Source organism: Myotis lucifugus, unplaced genomic scaffold, assembly GCF_000147115.1.
Source record: "Myotis lucifugus unplaced genomic scaffold, Myoluc2.0 scaffold_83, whole genome shotgun sequence".
Classification (NCBI taxonomy): Eukaryota; Metazoa; Chordata; class Mammalia; order Chiroptera; family Vespertilionidae; genus Myotis; species Myotis lucifugus.
Window position 1 is genome coordinate 3990025 of NW_005871131.1, and position 20306 is coordinate 4010330.

General features: G+C 46.5%; 1 protein-coding gene across 1 annotated transcript in view; it reads right to left on the bottom strand.

Moving 5' to 3' along the window:
- The window catches only part of ARHGEF3 (Rho guanine nucleotide exchange factor 3), a 242527-nt gene that overhangs the window by 172307 nt on the left and 49914 nt on the right, over positions 1–20306 (bottom strand). The window contains exon 2 of the mRNA XM_014457705.2: positions 3793–3859. Coding sequence (XP_014313191.2) covers positions 3793–3859 — 67 coding nt within the window. The remainder of the gene's footprint in view (positions 1–3792; positions 3860–20306) is intronic.

The following is a 20306-nucleotide window of genomic DNA, read 5'->3' on the forward strand; positions in this document are numbered from 1 at the left end:
GACAAGATGAGTATAGCCCTGAAATTTGATTGATATTTAATTGAAACCTCAGTTCTGATATGTAAAGAATGCCTTGCACACAGTAGGTCTTACTAAGTATTTCCTAAGTGACCAATAGGCAATGGCAGAAGTTGTGCTCCTGAAATTTTCACATTTCTAGGATAAGTTTCCTCCCTGAATCAGTCTCTCTCTCTCTCTCTCTCTCTCTCTCTCTCTCTCTCTCTGTCTTTCAGCTAACTGGAAGGGCTGTAGCAAATATTTTCACAAGGGTGGAAATTTTGAGCTCATCTGCCCCAACCAGATGGGAACCAGATGTGCAGTGAGCACCTGACAGAGGAGCTGTCTCGAAGCAAGACACCCCCCCAGGCTCCTGCCTTCTCATTCCCCCCATTCTGTTCTGGTTTTATTTGTAATGTTCCCACCACAACTGCTCCAACCAAGACCACTGTCTTGGCTTCTCTCCATGACTGTATCTGTAGCACCCAGGGGTCTGGTAAGAGCACCACCCCTTGCCTGGAAGGGTAGAGGAGTCCTAAGGGGTGGGTAACACCTAGGGCCTGTCTCCTTAGACAGGTGTGGGAACCGAAGGACACAATCTGCAGTTAATACCAACGACAACTCGTGAAAGGGCTAAACTGCTTGGTAGGTAGAAGGGACGTGACAGCCAAGTGTCACCAGCCCTGCCTTAGCCTCTGTACAACCAAAAACTCCAGCCAAAGAAAAGAAAACCGCAAATGCTACTCCTAATGCCTTGAGGAGCGATGCAGATCTGCAGTGCATGTTTCCCGGAAAGACGAAGAGGGGGGTAAAGACTTTCCTTAAAAGTATTTTGAAACTCTTTCCCCAAAATGTCTGCTCCTTAAGCCGCCAACTACTCCTATCTTCCCTGTGCTCTGTCCCCAGCTCCCTCCTTAGCCCTCACGTGTGTCCCTCCCCAGTTCTCATCCACAGCCATGCGGCTCCTTCCCCTCTTGGCCTTTCCAATCCGTTTCTCACCACCTCTTCTCCCCACCCCACCCCCAAACCCACCAATGCCCAGCACCGGGGTGAACTGACACAGGATCCTTTTTCTTTACAAGCTAAAGAGGAATGAAACTCCAAATGCTGATAATGGTTTCCTCTGCCATATACATAAATATGGGAAATTTGCTAGCACAGAGTCCTAAAACCTTACTTTCTCAACGAAGGAGAAAACAAAGCACTCACAAAACGCCTGAGGACAGCAAGCACAGCTCAGTCTAGCAGGACTGGGAGCTGCATCTCATTGTAGAAAATGTTATCAGCTGGATAACGCATCCTTGCATTCTGAGTTGCTCTTGTTCTTTGGTTGCCATCACCATAATGAGGGTTATAAAGCATGTCCTGGCTGGTGTGCGTGTTCCCACTTGGTTGGGTTCCCTTCCACCCCCATGTCATGGAGGATTATGCTCCGAGGCGGAGAGAATAGATCTGAACACAGGGCAAACTGGCAGTTGACCAAGGCCCCAAACCACCTCACTCTGGTATATCTTGATCTCAGTCTGTCTAACTTTACCAATAAATCATAGGAGCCAGAAGAAGTCAAAGTAAGGACAAGAGACCAAGGTAAACACCACAACTGACCTAACCACCCAGCAGACTCTATTCGCTCCAAAAAGTCGTGGGAAATCATTACCCTTAAATGTTACCACTGCAAGAATAAGGCCAAGAACCTATTAGACACACACCTACACCAAGTGTGTGTCTAACAGGTTCTTCAGCAGCAAGTTCTGTAACCCAGCGTTCACAAAACATTGAGCTGAAGCGGTCTCACAGCCACAGGTAAGGTAATCAATTATCCCAGGTTGCCTGGAACTAAAGAGTTTCCCAAGACACGGGACTTTCACTGCTAAAACCAGGACCAGACCAGGGTCACCCTAGGTGTACCCCAAGCCTTGGCTAGTGACCACTATAGAATCAGAAGGAAGGATAGGATACATTGAAGGGAGGGTAGAGAGGGAGAGAAAATAAATGCCTTCAAAAGGCCAACTTGCCCAGCTAGTGTGGCTCAGTTGTGAGCGTCGACCTATGAATCAGGAGGTCATGGTTCGATTCCCAGTCAGGGCACATGCCTGGGTTGTGGGCTCCATCCCCAGTGTGGGGCATGCAGGAGGCAGCTGAACAATGATTCTCTGTCATCACTGATGTTTCTATCTCTCCCCCCCTCTCCCTTCCTCTCTGAAATCAATAAACAAAAATGTTTTAAAGGCCAATTTGCTCACAGGAGGTCTAATTTCTCCATAGACCTATTTTGTCAACAAAAGGTTCATTATCAACAACTTTGGGAAATGCTACAAACTCCATCAACTCTCCTTAATGTAGCTCCCATACACATCGACACTCAAATGTCTGAGAAGTCCTGCAGCAGTGGACATACTTAATTTTCCTCTCACTGTGTCCCACATTTATTTGACCACACAAGTCTTTTTTCACTTAATGGTGATGATCATCCAATTGAACATACGTGGAAAAATGCGGATCTTATCCACAAAGCCATAAACAACTTAGGAGTTACCGGACATATTCAGTAAGACCTACACATCTACTTAAGAGGTCAACACAATTCTCCTTGTACTCAATGAAAGCATATTGTAAACTTAGCTAAAATAGAGCCATGGTCTAGATTTTTTAAAAATAAGACATAAGGAAAATGACTGAGATCTATGTAGAATATTAAAGATGAACTGAACCAGTAAAAACAGTGCTGAAAAGACCAGAGACTTGAACTTGAAACACAATCTGAAGTGGATTTTGTGTCTGATGGATGTGAGAAGATTCATTTATTCATTCATTAAACAAATTAGTTAAGCATGTGCTGTGCTAGAACTAGGAATACTGCAGTGAACAAGAGAGAGTGAGAGGGTCTCTACATACCTGACGCTGGGGCTTCCAAGCCTGCATTTCAGTAAAAGCTAACTAAAATCTCAACAATGAGAAGAACGTTCAGGGGTCCACATTCAGGAGGGGCCTCTAGCTCAGACTCGGGGCAGTCATGATGGCTTCCCACAGGAGGAGATGTCAAGGTTTAGACTCGATGGATAAGGTGGGTGGGCCAGCTGTAGTGTGTGTAGGAGTGTGGTGCTAGCCTGCTGGGGACAGTGTTCTGGGCAAAAGGAACAAGGCATGCAAAGGCCTAGTGGTGAAACAGAGCTCAGAGCATTCTTTATACATGCAAAGATCTTGTTCCTGAAGTCAAAGCTAGTACTCATTTTAGCACACAGTAGGGCTTCCATACACTTTATTATTATTATTATTATTATTATTATTATTATTATTTTAAGGAAGAAAACTTTGCATCAAAAGGAGGTTAGATCTGACCCTTCCTACACCTCTAAATGTCTATGACTTTGAGATTGGGAGAATTTTATGATTACCTTTAAAGTCTCTTTAAAGCTTACAGACTTCTGGAAAACAAAGCTCCCCATGAAGTCATAAATCTATATATTAACAGACTGCACATTTTTTATTTCTTTTTTTCTTCACTGTGCACGGGTTTCCTCCACGTTCCCAAGAAAACAGCCACAACGCCCACCCCATCAACCTTGACACCTCTGGGCTTCCTCAAGATGCTTCCAGCAGCCCAAGACCTTCAGGGAGAGCGGACACTCATTGGGCCACTTCCATTTGTTAATTAAACCGCGACCGCTGATGCAAATGTGACTTCCCGAGTGTAAAGCACAGAAGCTTTCTCAGTGGAGACTGGTGAGTAAAGCGACCCTGAGAGGGCCCTTTCTGGAGCTTCTAGACCGGGACACACCCAGGGAAAACACTTACCCCTCTGAAGTTCCAGGCTTTAGGAGAGGGGAACATGGGAAAGTTGTTCTGCCGCTGCCTTTTAGGCCTAAAAGAGAAGAAAAGACAAGACAGTGTGTTTGTTATTCACTGGTTAGATATTCAGCGGAAATCGCCGGCTTCAGATGCAGCTTCATCAAAAACAAAGATGCCTGGAGAAATGGCCCGGGCACCGGAGGCCGCTCTCCAGCAGCCAAATTCACTCCAAACTCCCTCCCAGCCCCTGGAGGACAGCTCCAGAATCCCTTAAAATAGTCTATCCCTCACCCTTCAAAAATAAAATAAATTCGAAAATTCAAACTAGGTGCAATATCAAAAAGCCAGACCAAACTCCCAACGTTGATCTTTCTTTCTTACACTCACACGAGTCCCCAGTGGACACCACCAGGTGATGTTTATAGCTTCGGCCCAGCCTGGAGCTCTCCCCGCTCACGGGCCCTGGGGAGTCCCAGCACCTCCACGCAGGCCACACCGGGGCTCTAGACTTTTAAAGGGACAACCAGCAGGACATGGAGCCACTGCCTAACAAGTTGGAATTGGTTCCCTCACCTATTCATCTCTCCACATGAGCCAGTCTCCTCAGATGCAATGGAGACAGCTTCAGGTCAGGCCTGCACAAGGGGCAGATAACTAGGGAAGGAGAGTGCAGCAATGTGGCTGGGCGGCTCCAGGGACACCTCATTTCCGTCTTGTAAAGTGAATGCAATCCTGTGGCTGCCAACATACCTACAGGACGCCTTTTACAAACATCTTTCTGGGGTGATAAATCCCTCCTCCCAGAAATGTCACCTCTGTCAATATGGATATTCAAGTCATGTTTGCTTGGCCATCTCACCAAAAAGCATCCCTGAAAAAGGTCCTCCTGTACTTTCCCAGAGGTTTCAGTCACTGCCGTACCAAAAGGGTATGTTGTTGGTTTTTACATGACAGTTGCACCTTTCCATAGTCCCCTGCCATGGTCAGCAGTGACCACTGAGTAGGCTCCACAGGGTGTCAGGTCTGGGTAAAAATCTTGATTGGCGCCTGGCCGTGGTGACTCAGTGGTTGAGCATCAACCTATGAACCAGGAGGTCACAGTTCCATTCCTGGTCAGGGCACATGCCCGGGTTGCAGGCTCAATCCCCAGTGTGGGCATGCAGGAGGCAGCCGATCAATGATTCTCTCACATCATTGATGTTTCTATCTCTCTCTCCCTCTCTCTTCCTTTCTGAAATCAATAAAAATATATATTTTTTAAAAATCTTGATTGGCTCTACCACACAAAAGAGATAACATGCAAGGTAATTCCTGGAATAGCAGCAGCTAATGGGTATTGAGTACTTAATAGAGCATATGCTAATAGCCCATAAAGTCACCCTCATTGACTCTCACACTGTACACTGGGGTTCATTACTGTACCCAGTTAGTAGACAAGAAAATGGAGACCTAGGATAAGCGACTTCACTGTCCTTACACAGGTAAAATCAGGATCCTGATCTCAGCAGTCTGGTCTCAAATCCCATGGTGTTTTATTAGCATAAGGCTTAATTTTTTGAGCTTTCAGATTCCTGGGAGAAATAATACCCAGCACACAGAGTTAAGTTCTATGTCTGCTAAGTTCTCAACAGATGTCAGCACGGTGCCAGCCCCCCCCCCCGCTCCTGCCCCCACCCCCCCAAATCCTGGCTCCAAGAACAGCCTTCATCCAGGGACACAGGACTGACATGGAAAAGCTGGGACAACAGATGAACCCCAGCTTATGCGTCTTTCTATCCAGCCCCCTCTCTGCCCAGCCTCCTCCTCACCCACATGTACAACAATAAAACTGCAGGCTAATCACATCTCAAGACAAACAGAGAACTCGTGGGTGGTTATTTAGATTTAATATCCTTCTCTATTAAGTAACATGTTGGTCTAAGTTCTTCTGAAAAGACAGTTCTCCCTTAAAAACAACAACACTTAGAACTCAACAATACTTCTCCCTGGATTCCATCCCCTCCCTCCTGGGTTATAACTGGGCTTTGCTTTCTAATCATTTGATGAGCTTCGCTGCTTCCAAAACAACAACATATACCAGAACATTCTGGGTAAAGGTTTAGTTCACAGAAAATGACAATCACAATAATTAACAGTGATTAAGTTACATGATGTGCCGGGCCTTGTGCTAAACACTTTGCCTACATAATCTAAGTCTCACAATAATAATAAGATAGGTTATGACTCTAGGGTATATTATCATTTTAATACATGACATACAGGTAATATTATAATGGGGTTATACCTTATAATATGTGTAACACATGATAATGGCATTCCATACTTTAAAAAGTAGTATATTACAAATTGGTGTCATAATATATTTTCATATAATATTATGGTATAATGGTATATTACCATTACCCCATTTTATAGATGAGATCAACTCAGGCTCAGAGAGGCTAAACCATATGCTATAAGTGACCCAGCAGGTAGGTGGCCAAGTTGGAATTCATACCCAGATGTGTCTGACTCCAGATTCAGAGGGTGTAGCCCCTCTCAAAAGAGAGAAGCCCCACCCAGCCGGGCAGAGCACGCTTTTACAGGAATGCAGCCTGGGGGCTCCTTGTGGGAGGGCATCAGTTTGGCAGGGCCTCCCACCATGAGGCCTCTCAGAGCAAGTCTGTCAGTCCAGGGCGCACTCAGGCAACTTGGACCCACCCTCCTGGGGTGGGGAAGCTGCCAGGAACCGAGGAGAGAAGGGCTCCCCACCCTTGCATTCCTCCACCAGCTTCCACCTCACTCACATTTACAATCTAATCTGGCATCACAAGAGTCTCCCATAGTCTCCTGCTTCTCCCCAGCCAAGCACTGCCACCCAGGCGGCCCTGCAGGACAGCTGCGGGGAATGAAACCACTCTCCTGAGAAGCTTCTTTCTGAAGACACAGCCCATGAGGGACGCTGGCAGCATAAGCTGTACCCCCTCAGAAGCCTGTCCCGGCCAGTCCTCGCCGCACGAGGGCCACCCGGCCCGGGTGTATGTCTTCTGTTTCTGAAGCAACGTCTTTGCACTGTCAGCAGGAGTCCCACTTGGTCGACAGGTTTCCCCAACACAGAGAAATGCAGAGGGGCCTCGCAACAGGGCCCGGAGGAGTGCCCTACAGCGTGTCCAGTGCTTGGGCCCCTGATGTGAGCACGGCCTGTGCTTGGAGCACACACACATGGTTAGGGAGCACAGCCCACCCGCAGATGTCAGGGAGATAACGCTATCCAGTGAGCACCCGCCGCGCAGGGGGCTGCCGGGAAGGCGGGGATGGGGGGGGGCAGTTCTGAGACAGGAGGGACAGCTTCATGCCTGGAAGGAGGGTACAACCCTAGGAAAGGTTAGGAAGAAAAGGTATAAACTCTCCTCCCTCAGGAGTGGAGAAATGCCCATGTAGGAGTGAAAAGTCAGGCTTCAAGTGCATTTAGGAAACGATCTCAGTCAGGTGTGTGGATGGCTGGACTCAAACAGAACGAGCTCAGGAGCAGTGGGCCTTAGGGTTGGCAACAGCATGTGCTTTCCCACCACGTGGAAACAGATGGGATTCTTTTTTTTAAAATATATTTTTATTGATTTCAGAGAGGAAGGGAGAGGGAGAAAGAGAAAAAAACATCAACGACGAGAGAGAATCATTGACTGGCTGCCTCCTGCACACCCCACACTGGGAATCTAGCCCACCACCCAGGCATGTGCCCTCACCTGGCATCGAACCGTGACCTCCTGGTTCATAGGTCGACGTTCAATCACCGAGCCACGCCGGCTGGCACAAATGTGATTCTTTCCCACCGCCCTGAGAAGAGCATTAGCGCCCATGGCCAGGGCAGCTCCAAAGAGCAGGGTTTCAGAAGCGAACATTCCGACTGTTTCTGCAGCCTGTGCACTGCATGCGGCCAAGAGACTGGTGCTCAGGGTAGATCTATGTGGGGCTCCAAGACTGGCTTGGCTCCCTCCCTAGCTTGCTGGGACTTCAACCAGGCTGCCTACGCTCTGCTCCCTCTGAGCCTCCATTTTCTCATCTCTAAAGTGGGGGTGACACTCTCCTTTCACAAAATAGATGTAGATGTTTAGCAAAGAGCCTGGCACTTAATAGGTGCTAAAATTAGCCAATATTATTATTATTATTGTTATTATTATTATTAAGACTCTTTAACCAATAGTTTGGAATGTTACCTATCATTATTGTTGGTAAGGCTCATGATGGAGCAACGATGAAATCTGCACTGATTCTTACCGATTGGATAAAATATAAATAAAATAAAACAATGGCTTCAATGTGCTATGAATATTTATATTAGGTGACAACATGGCCACAAATATGAGCACAAGGTAACTGTGAAAAGAGACCCCCCTCTTGCACTCTAATTTCCTGCCCCCTTTCCCCCTTCCTAAAAATGATCATCTTTGCCAGCATGTTGTATACGTTTTAAATATTTTAATGTCTTAAGTCTCAATCAGAGCATCTTGCTAACAAAACTTTCCTTTTAGGCTCAATTGGTTAGAGTGTCATCTTGATACACCAAAGTTGTGGGTTCAATCCCCAGTCAGGACACATACAAGAAGCAACCAATGAATGCACAAATAAGTGGAACAACAAGTCAATGTTTCTCTCTATATATCAATTTAAAAACAAACAAATTTTCCTTTTCTTTCTTTCATTTTACTTCTCTCCATCCATGAAGAAAACTGTAGCATTACCAGGAAAACCGAACAGCTTTACTTTATAAGAGAAGTTAGTGCCAAATGCAGTACCACCTGTGCCAGATATTTTCATTCTGGTTGGACCACTTGAGATGGTGGTGGTTTTCTTTCACTTACATGTCTTTTTAGTTTCTGTCCTTAGTACATAATCGCGGATGGACTGGCAGGTGTTTAGCCAGGTGAAGACCCAGTTCTTTGAGGAGAAACTCGCTGTAAGGAAGTTTGCAGAATGAAAAGCTCACCACTTTAGCTTCTCTCTTGAACAAAAGCACTGAGGCAACCACTCATCAACATGTTCTGTGCTCATTGAACCACACTTGGCTTCATTCTACTCATGTTATGGCTCAACTCCAACTCTATTTCCTGTCAATTATGTGTCCACTCAAGGGCACATGCCTGGGTTGCAGGTTCGATCCCTGGCCCCAGTCGGGGCATGTGAGGAAGAAAAAAAACAATTGATGTGTCTCTCTCACATCAATGTTTCTCTCTCTCCCTCCCTCCCTCCCTTTTACTCTCTCTAAAAATAAATGGAAAAAATATCCTTGGGTGAGGATTAACAAAAAAAATTCTGAAGCCAATATTGACAAAATATTTATTAACTCTATATGGTGGGTACAGAGATGACTGTTATAGTAGTCTATATTTTGCTATATGGGTGAATATTTTACGATTAAAAACAATATGAAACAAATGAATAAATTATGGCACAGCCATACAATAAAATACTAAGGCATCCATTAAAAATACTGAGGTATACTTATGTCCTCACCAGCAAAAACCTTAAACTATGGTATGTGAAATAAGAGGCAGGACAAGCTGTAAACCTGTTTATGTTTATACTAATGACCCGGTGCATGAAATTCATGCACATTAAAAGGGAATTAATTAGAGGAAATATTTTAATATTGCTATTTTCCCTTTCTCTATAATAGAAGTGTCAGAGATGAAAGAAAATTAGTAAAATGTATATGAAAATCTTCCCCCTGTCAGAGTCTGGGGTGCACCATGGGAACAAGAGTCAAATCCCCACCCACCCACGTGTGCCTCAAAATCGCGGGAGACCCAGATCCGGCCGGCCCCACTCCCATTGGGCTAGATCCAGACCCAGCCGGCCCCACCCCCATTAAGCCCCACGGGCTGGGGGGGGCAGCCTGAGATCCCACAGCCTGGCACCGGGGCGGGGGGCGGCCCTGTCAAGCCCCACCAGGCGAGGGGCGCAGCCTCAGGTCCCCTGCTGATTTCTCGTTAAGGCTCATTACGAGAACTCAGCCTCCACTGTGGGAGCAGCCATCTTGTTATGGTGTGACAGTCAATTTGCACATTCCCTCTTTATTAGATAAGATATACATATATGTGCACGTGCGCGTGTGCACGTGCACACACACACACACACACAGAATCAGCTATGTGTATGCAGAGTGAGGGTCCTGAAAGGGTACATGCCCAACTGTTGACAGTGATTAATTATGTAGCTGGGGTGGGGGAAGGGCAGAATGAATGTGGACATTACCTCTTACCTTATGTATTTTAATATCCTTACTATGGAAACATATTGTGCACAAGATGAAAATTGTAACGATGTTTATAAAAAGACCCTGGCAGGTGGGAAAGGAGGTCGAGAGGCATGAGATGAGACTGGCTAGGGCAGAGTCTTAATGGCCAGTGTTGGGTGGCGGTGGCCATGGGGCTCCCCTGAAGTTACACGTGGGGAGTGACATAAGATTTGCCTTTAGAAAGCTCTCTGTGGCTACAGAGGAGAAAACAGCCAGGGGCTCAGAGTGAAGGCAGAGACCATTTGAGGGGCCACTGCAGGCGTCCAGACCCACTGCAGCCTCTCGTGGGGCACATCCACCATTCCGAAGGCGCAGACGTCGGAGCGTCCATGCAGACCTCTGCCTCCTGTTCTCCATCCTCTGACAGCTTTTTTAAAAACTTTTTTAATTAATTAATTTTTTAATTATTATTTTTTTCAATCCTCAACCGAGGATATTTTTTTCCATTGATTTTTTTATAATATATTTTATTGATTTTTCACAGAGAGGAAGGGAGAGGGACAGAGAGCCAGAAACATCGATGAGAGAGAAACATCGATCAGCTGCCTCCTGCACACCCCCCACTGGGGATGTGCCTACAACCAAGGTACATGCCCTTGACCGGAATTGAACCCGGGATCCTTGAGTCCGCAGGCTGACGCTCTATCCACTGAGCCAAACCAGCCAGGGCATCCATTGATTTTTAAAGGGAGTGGAAGAGAGAGGGAGAGACAGAGAGAAACTACCAATGTGAGAGAGACACATCGATTGGTTGCCTCCTGCATGCCCCTGACCAGGGCCAGGAGCCTGCAACTGAGGTACGTGCCCTTGACTGGAATTGAATCCAGGACCCTTCAGTTCACAGGCTGACGCTCTATCCACTGAGCCACACCAGCTAGGGCTGCCAACTTTAGAACAGCACTATCCAATAGAAACATTGTGCCAGCCACATATGCAATCTTAAAATTTCTATTAGTCACATTAAGAAAGGAAAAAGAAACAGATAGGTTTAATTTTAATAATATAGTTTATTGAACCCAATATATCCAGATACTATTGTCAGTTCAACATGTAATCAATAGAAAAACATACTAGAGATATTTTACTTTTTTTTTTATACTACGTCTCCAAAACCGAGTGAGCATTTTACCCTCACAGCGCATCTTACCTGACACTGGCCAAGTTTCAGTGCCAACAGTGGCGTGTGGCGTGTGCCTGCACACTGGACAGCAGAGGTGCAGAGAAATAACACATGCAGATTCAAGGAGCTTCGGGCTTTGAAGACCCACTGTTCTATGTCTCAGCAGTTAGTGACCAGCCTAAATATGTAAATTTAGACCCATGTGAAAAGAGGCACTTTTCATTTTTAAAAACATTATCCCAAAAATGATTTTAGTGTCCACCTGAATCAGAAGAGAGGGAGCACCTGAAAGTCAAGGGCAATGACCTTCGGGTCACAAATGTACAAATGTCCTACTTGAGCAGAGAAACAAATGAAATTCTTCCCAAATGGAGAGTGTCCCAAACCAACATCTCTGATCAGTTCCTACATAACATGAACTACTCAATCAAACCAATCCCAGAGTTACCTAAAAAGAAGAGACTGAAGAGATTTTTAAAAACAATGAAATTATTATATTTGTAGTTCCCCTTTTGTGAAACGCTTGTTCAGGTCATTTGCTCATTTATGTAAAGGGATATTCTTTTTTTGATATGTGAGGGCTCTTTACATAGTCAGGATATAGCATGCAGCAAAGTGGCTAGCACATGGCTGGTAGGCTAGTAACCATATTAAAAAGGTGCATATTAAATTCCATCAACTGGTGAATGAATAAACAAATGTGCCATGTGCATACAGTAGAATATCATTCAATCATAAAAAGGAACGAAGCACTGATAACATGCTACAACATGGGACAACCTTGAAAACGCACAAAGTGAAAGAAGCCAGACACAAAGGCTACATATTGTGTGATTCCATTTATATAAAATGCCCAGAATAGGAAAATCCATGGAGACAGAAGGCAGACTAGCGGTGGCCAGGGGCTGGGGGAAGAAAGGAATGAGGGTGACTACAGAATGGGCACATGGTTTCCTTTGGGGTGATGAAAAGTTCTGGAGTTGGTGATGCTGGATGAACAACACTGTGACTATAATTAATGCCACTGGATTATTATATACTTTTAAGTAGTAATATGTTATGTGTATTTATTAAGTAGTAATATGTTATGTGTATTTAATCACATATTTTAAAAAGTGGGAGTGACATTCAGATATTTGCCGGCAATATAAGTATATTTATAGAAAAAATCCTCATGAAATCATAATGCAAAGTAAAATGCTATTAACTACTGCAGAAGAAGGACTCCTGTAAAATAAAGCAAGGAGAGCAAGCCGGCTGTGCAGCCTGGGAACTGATGAAAATGGCTTCGACGTGAAGTTTTATCGGCACTCCTGAGAAATCTGTCCTCCACGCCTGCTTCTGAAACATGCATTTACGTGAATCATTCAACCAAGATAAAAATTCCCACATCCTCTGGCAGCCTGCACCTCCTCCCTCTCTCCAGCCCCAGGTCTCTGCTCTGAGATTTTGCAGCAACACCCTTTCCATCTTCTCCCATCTCACCGCCCATTCTGCAGCATTTCCCTCTTGAACTTGGGCTTCCTGCACAGCCTTTATCTTTAGAACAACTTTTCACGGGTACAGTCTCCCAGAAGCACTGCCCATGGTAAATACATTTCAGTGACTCTTGAGTTCGCGCCGTAAAGGAGCAGATTGGCACAGAGGTGAAGAACACAGACACTGGAGCCAGTGCTGCCATTCATTCGCTGTGCGACAGGGGGCAAGTGACTTAACCTCTCTACCCCCTACTTCCCCATCTGTAAAATGGAGACAACAACAGGACTCCCTCCCAGGGCCACTGTGAGGATTAAATGAGTTAATGGGTGTAAAGCTCTTAGGGCCTGGCCCACGCAAGGTGTGCGTTACGGGTTAGCCCCCTTCCTGGTGATGAGCTTTGGCAGGTCAGTGACTACGTGAACTGGATTCACTGCTGTCTCTGTACTCGCTGTTGCTCAGAGGAGCTTAATAAGTAGCTGGAGACTGAACGTACTGTGCTTGTCCTTGGTAAGACTGTGATCAACAGTGTCACAGAATCGCCTTATGTACACACTGACAACATCAACAAAATCACATGTATTTGAGGGGGGAGAGAGGGAGGAGAGAGAGATGGAGGGAAGAAAAAAGGAAGGAGATGAAGAGAAGGAGGAGGGGGGGCAGAGCGAGAGAGAGAAGTGTCCCCTAGTTGAGGCTACCTCACAGGGCCTTCTGAGCACACGGCATAGACCCTGGGCAAGCCTGCCACGCGGCTGTGGAGCTGCACCGATTCATGCACCAGCTCAGCCTCCTCTTCCCCAGGCCTCTCTCAGGCTGAGCTGGACCCTCAATAGGCACTTTGTGAACAAAAGGTCCTCACATTCAGCCAGGCCCCTGGCCAGAGCTGCCCTAGTGAACAGCGCTGAAGGGAGCCCTGGTGGCGAGGGCAGGGCCGGCTCCGACGTGGCGCCTTCCCAGGGGCCTAGAAGAGTGCTCTGGACCTCCTGCAGTTTCACCTCACTCGCCCCAGTGTGGTTCCCTGCTGTCTCCTCCTCCAGGAGAAGGTACCTGCAAGATGCCAGAACTTCGCCATCAAATTAAACCCCAAACACCCCAAGACACCATCCCATCCTAACAAATACTCTCTCCATTTCCCTATTCAAGTCCAGGTAGGCCACTTGGTGCTCCTTCACATTGTCATGCGTCGGGCAGCCCCGTAAGCCTCTCCAGAACAAAATAAGGCCACGATAGGGAGACAGAGGTGGTCAGAGCATGGCCTCTGCAGTCTCCAAGACCTGGGTTCAAGCCCAAGTTCACCAGTGGCCTTGGGCGATTTACAGAACTTCCCCAACTTGAGTTCCTCAGTTACCAACCTGAAAATGGGCGTGACCAGACTTACACTTGATAGGGTTGCTATGAGAAATAAGTAAACAAATAATTCCTGCAAAGCTCACCCTGGATGCTTGCTAAATGTTAGCTCTAAATATTTGCTGAGTGTCGATTACATGCCAGGCATTGTTGCAGGCCTCAGGGATCCTGCAGAGAGTAAAACATAGCTCCTGCTCTCTCCGAGTTTACATGAGGAGGTGATAAGTTCCGTGGAGAACAACAGAGCACAGTAGGGGGCAGGGATAATGGGATTAGCTGCAGTTTTATATACATGGAGTGCTCAGAAGCTTCTCCAACAAAGTGATGTTTGAACAGAGACCTGAAGGAGGGGGAAGAAAGTCTAGGTGGGCAGCACAGCCTATGCAAAGCCCCCAGGGCATGGCTGGGGGGCAGCACGTCCAGCACCGCTGGAGTGGGGGGTGAGAGAGTGAGCAAAGAGCAGACAAAGTCATGGAGGGGACAGGAACCGGATGGCAAGGGTCTTACAGGAACCGGATGGCAAGGTCTCAGAATTTTAGTCTGAGTGAGATGGTAAGTCACAGGAGGATTCTGAGCAGAAGAGAAACATGATCTCTCCCAGTTTTAAAAGGACTGTTCTCATTGCTGTGTGGAGAAAGCAGGTGGACGGGCAAGACAAGGAGCATTGAAGGGATGAGGAAGTTTCTACAGGGCCCAGGTAAGGGACAGCCGGGACCTGGACCTGAGATGGTGGCAGTGGGGGTGGTGAGCAGTGGTGGAATTATGCACGTATTTGAAGGTAGTAGGGTCATAGGATTTGATGGTGGATCGGATGTGGAGGGTAAAATAAAAAAAAGAAGTAAAGGATGCTCTAAGGATTTTTGCCTGAGCAATTGGAAGGGCGGAGAAAACCTGTGGGAGGAGCAGATTTGGCGACGGAAATCAGGAGCAGACATAGCTCGTTTGAAATGTCGAATTTGAGCTGGTCTGGACCTCGAAGTGGAGATGTGGAGGTGGCAGTTGTATGTAAGAACTGGAGGCTGTATTCAAGAGTCATCAGCCTGCAGGCAGAAGTCCCACCAAGGGGAGGGAAGAACTGAGAGAGGGCACCGCCAGAGGCCAGCGGAGAGAGTGTTTCAAGGAGGACTGCCCGGCTATTTCACTAAGTAGGGGGTGGGGAAATGCCCTCTGAATTTGGCAAAGCAGAGATCCCTGGTGACTTGACAAGAGGAACTGAGTGGATGTGGGGGGCGAGAGCTGAGAGGTACCTAGAAGCACTGATTGCAGAAAATATAAGTTGACGGAATCTTAGGTATTGGCCGGTGTACTGAAGTCATTAAAACGTGAGCTCCATGCGGGCAGGCATTTCATCTGTTTTTTTAATGTTTCATTCCCATTCTCTGGGCACCTGGCACACGGTAGATGCTCCATAAATATTGGTAAGACCTTCTTGAACTTTCTTGATATTTTTCCAGCCAAGGAGTATAGGTCAATGGGAACTCCCCATCCCGAACAGGATGGCATGGAAGACAAATCACACACAAATCATCCCAAAAGGAATGTTTCATTCCCCTCCCTTAACTAAAAAAAACTGGAATCAATATTACGTGGCATTCAGTTAGCATGAAAAATAACCTGTTTCCCAGCTACTCCCCTCTGACATTCGGATCTCCATCATTAGGGATGGGTGACTTCTTGCTGGCCGCACCAAACTTCAAATAGCAAAACTTATTGTAAGCCGGTCTCATGAGCAGAAATTACAGAATATTTCTGCAGGGAGATTTTGTAACAGAGGTCTTTTGGAAATCCAGTTTAAGAAAATCATTATTTTTTTCATATTCTGAAAGTGCTGACCTGCAAATGATGTTTCTAAGATGTTTAGGGGTTGCCTTTAAAAGCAAAGGGATTGTTCTCCCTCTTCCCCCCACCCCTCCCTACCCCTCATCCATCAGAATCACAGCACACTTTCAACAGTAAAGGCTTCATGGCGTCCTAAGGAAATCCACATCCTGCACCCCCAGGTCACAGCCGGCAGGCAGGCCTCAAGTCCCTCCGGAAAGGATAATTAGTTTGCTACCCTTTAATCAAGGAGCAGCAGCAGATTGTTGTTTTTCTAAAGTTCTGCCTGGGAAGAGCCCGTTCTTTCCTGAGTGTGTTTTTCCTAACCAGGACTCTCAGTACGTACCCTACCTGCCCTTGAGCCAACACTGAGAGGCGCCCCGTTGTCTGAGCAGAGAAACTGAAGCTCCCCAATGGTGAGAGCCCCTCAACTCCACGGATGTGGGATCAGGTCAAAGTCATCCCAACTCATCGACACCTCGCACCTTTGACTTAGAGACTGGGAGAATCCTCAGTCACTCTGTCATGGAGAGTATGTTCCTTAGGGTTTACTTTAAAAAAAAACAAGTATTCCAAAAACAAGTTTACCAAAAAAAAAAAAAAAAAATGTACCAGACACTGTTCTCAGTGCTTCATAAATATTAACTCATTTAATCCTCAAAACAATTTCATGAGTAGGTACTTTTATTATTGCCACTTTACAGATGAGAAAACTGAAGCTCAGAGAGGTTAAGTGGCTTTCTCCAAATCACACAGCTAGTAGGTGGCAGAACCAGGATTCAAACCTAGGCAGTTTGGTTCCAGAGAATATGAGTGAAAGAAACAGATATTAAAACCATTGCAGAAGCAGTGACAACAAAGGAAAGGAGGTGGAAATTAATATGCTTACAATGTACTAGGCCCAGAGCCAGTTTTACTGGGTTGGTTTCTCTTTAAATGGAGTGTAACTGGAGTTTTAAAAAAATAACAATAATAAAGGTGAGAGATTAGTCTTATTTACTGGTTTCTCTACATCTACAAATAAAAATCCATGAAGATTAATTGGTATACTTTACTGCATGTATGTTATTCTTTAATAAAGGTATAATTTTACTTTAAAAATTTTAATGGCTGGGTTCCTTTACGTTTTAAGGGCATCTGGATCATACAAACAATCCTTACAAGACATTTTTTTAAAAATCACCCTGAACTATTTTTCCAATTTTTGTCTTACGAAGAAATTTAAGAAAACTCTTTGGAATTGTTCTGTGAAACTATATACAAATCAGAGACAAGTAGGAAAGAGATCGATCCATGTTTTCCAGGTCCCGGAGAGCGCTCACTCCCAAAGCAATCGACAGACACCATCCTTCCCGGTCCCTAGTAACAGGGGCTCCGGGAGGGCTCTGTGCCCAGGGAGGGGAAAAAGTCTCCACACTTCATTCAACAATACATTGATCAGAAGCTAATAAGTCAGTATGTAGGTGGCCCAGCACCTCCAAAATGAAAACCTCAACCCTACAAATGAGTTCTTAGAGATGGGCATCTCTAACAAATGTTCTGTTGATCCTAACTCAGTTAAAAACACCCAAAATTCTTCAATTAGCCAGCACCGCTTAAGGCAGTTTATTGACTCTGATACAGGACCTACCACATTCTCCAAGGTAATTAGAAGCTCCATAAATGCTGTTTTTGGCAGTGACTGGGGCCACACATAAAAACATGTTTATTCCCAAACTGTCAGTGAAATATGGGGGTGGGATCACGTAGGACTTGTTACCGCAAACGTGCAGAAAAGGAAAGGTACTGCCAAGGCCCCATTCAAATTGAGATTACTCATCACTATGACAGAGAGCAAAACACCCCCAAAATCCTGGGGAAGAGGGCAATTCTGAGTAAGGGCACTTCTCAGAGAAAGACATTCTGAGTAAGAGGAAGAAATATTACTCTGCCTCACGGTTACTAAAGGTTACAGCCGGAGAGCTGGCTCTCAGCCCTGAGGATTTTCCTAGCCACAAACTGGGGAGAGAGAAATAAATCGTGCTGATCACTAATATTTCGATCAAATAGGATCCATCTGAAGCACAGGGTAGAGCAAGCCCCCACCCCATTCCCTTGGGCACCTTAACTTCTGGCTCACCAGCTGGGCTCCCGTGGGAACAGGGCCTGCGCTTGCATCAGTGTTGCCATAGCTACTGTCATGGCAACCAGCCCTTGTTGCCCAGGCAAAGATACTCTCCGGGCTTGGGAGCCCTGATTTAGGGATGTGGACCCTGCAGACACTCATCTTTTTATCTGTTCCAAACTTGCTCAAGTCTTTACAAGATGGGGGACCTACTGGGGGTTCCCCAGGTCCCTCCATGCATTTGGACCAGACTAATCTGAATACAGGCCGGCAGGGAGATGGGGCTCAGAGAGGCCATGCAGATGGCAGAGTGGGTGGTTAAGCTCTGCCGGGACCTCAGTGCCTGGCAGGGCTGAGTCTGAGTTCTGGCTCTGGCACTTGTTAACTGGGGACCCTTCGCAAAGGGTTTGGCCTCAAGGATGCATTAGAGTAAGAAGCAAAGGGATACCGTTGGATTTTACACTTTACAGAGCTGTTGTGAGCTGTAAGTAGACCCAAGCACATAAAGGACATACCGAGTGAATGCTGGTTGGTACTGGTGGTTATTAATAACTCTTATCACCAATGCAACGGTGCTGGCAGAAAAGCAGGAGCCCTCGGCCTCTCCCCGGCCACTGCCTTTACAGCTCCACAGCCTGACATTCAAAACAGAAAGCACTCCTGTCGACAGCACTGACCGGAGGGCCGGGCAAGGCCAGTGTTCGCACAGTTCACACAGACCCCGCTGAGCGCTGGGAACAGGCTAGTGGTCAGTGAGGACCCCAAGTTCAGTGCCCTTCTCACTGGCTCCTTTGAAAAGATTATTTATCAAAAATAAAACCACTACTTATATTCAACATAAACACCACTGAGCAAAACCACCTTTTAAGGTACTTAAAGAAATCTTTAAGGCCAGATGGTACCATTCCAATTTTTCTTTAAAATTCTGAAAACCTCATGTCAGCAGTGGTGGTCTGCAGGGCTCCCATGGACCCAGGGAAGCCGCACTTGCCATGCCAACAACCACGACCTGTGTGTTTCACCAGAATCCATAACCCTGTCTTGTTTGAAACCCAGTCATTCAATTAAATAGTGTCTGTTTTCAAATGATGTGGAAAGATCCTCCAAGAACCATCTGGTCTCCCACCCTCATGTAGAGGCTGGAAAACTGAGAGCTGGCTCAGGGTTATGTGGTCAGTTGGTGACAGATTGGGACCCTTGTAGGTTCCCCTACTGCAGTCTCTTTTCTTCCTTCTTGCTCTCTTGAAGCAAGTGTTGCTCGGGTAGATGTCAGCTGTTTCTCACTGCCCGACATTTTGCTCCCCTTCTCCTGCCAACAGCACCCTGGTTTCCTGTTTGGGATGCCCTCTCCCGGGCACTTAGACCCTGTGAGTCAGGAAGGGCCAGCCCTAGCTCCCCGAGATGGGCGTGAATTGTGCAGGGCGTTTTGTACAGAGAGCCTACCCGAGAAGGAAGCCAGTCTAGGGAAATTAGAGTGAGAGACCTAGAGAGGTAGACTCCTGGTGACAGAGGATTAGCCACCTGGATCCAGCCATGCCTGAAGGCAGAACTATCACTGGATTTGCTGAGTCCATTTTTTTAAAATTCAAACAAGTGTGCATTATATATCTGTCACATGCAACCCCCAAAAACTATGTTTTTTTCTTTGTAAAAGAAAGCAAATGACAAAATGGAAATGTTCCCAGGACACCCTCCCCAGTGCCTAGCAGAGTGCCTGACACACAGAATAAGCGTGATGCATGTGTGAGGGAGTGAAACCTCTCCTTCAGGTCTCTTTTCGGTAGGACTCTCCCGACCACCCGGCTGGAAACCACAGCCCTCCCCAGGCTCGCTACCCCCGCCCCTGCCCTTTCCCTGTGTGTTTATCACCATCAGGCCTAGCCTGTGACCTACTCATTGCTCCTTGTTGGTTCCCTCCACTCCAATGCCATGAGTGGGGACGTTTGTCTACTTTGCTCACTGCTGTATCCCAGGGGGCAGATCAATGCTCAACATCTGGTGCATCAGTGAATGAGGGAAAGGAGGATGGGATGAGTGAGGGCACAGAGCGAGCAGAGGAGAGTGCCCAGCACGTAAAAGGCACCCAGGTCCCCATCCACCTGCTGCCTCCGTCAGCAGACCCTACGACCTGGGATGTGGGTCCTCTTCCCTCTTCCCTGAGCCAACATTCCAGCAGCCACGCCCACAATCCAGGCAACCTGCCGGCCTCCCGCCTGTCCAGGTAGCATCACCAAGAATTAAAAGACAAGTAGCCCCCTGGGTTATAAAGATGTTTTCCTTGTGCCCCCTGCTTTTAGAAATACTATATGCTCATTACAAAAGCATACAATGGAACAAGTCAACAATGAAAAATCAAAATATTGAACCTCTCAGTTACGTTT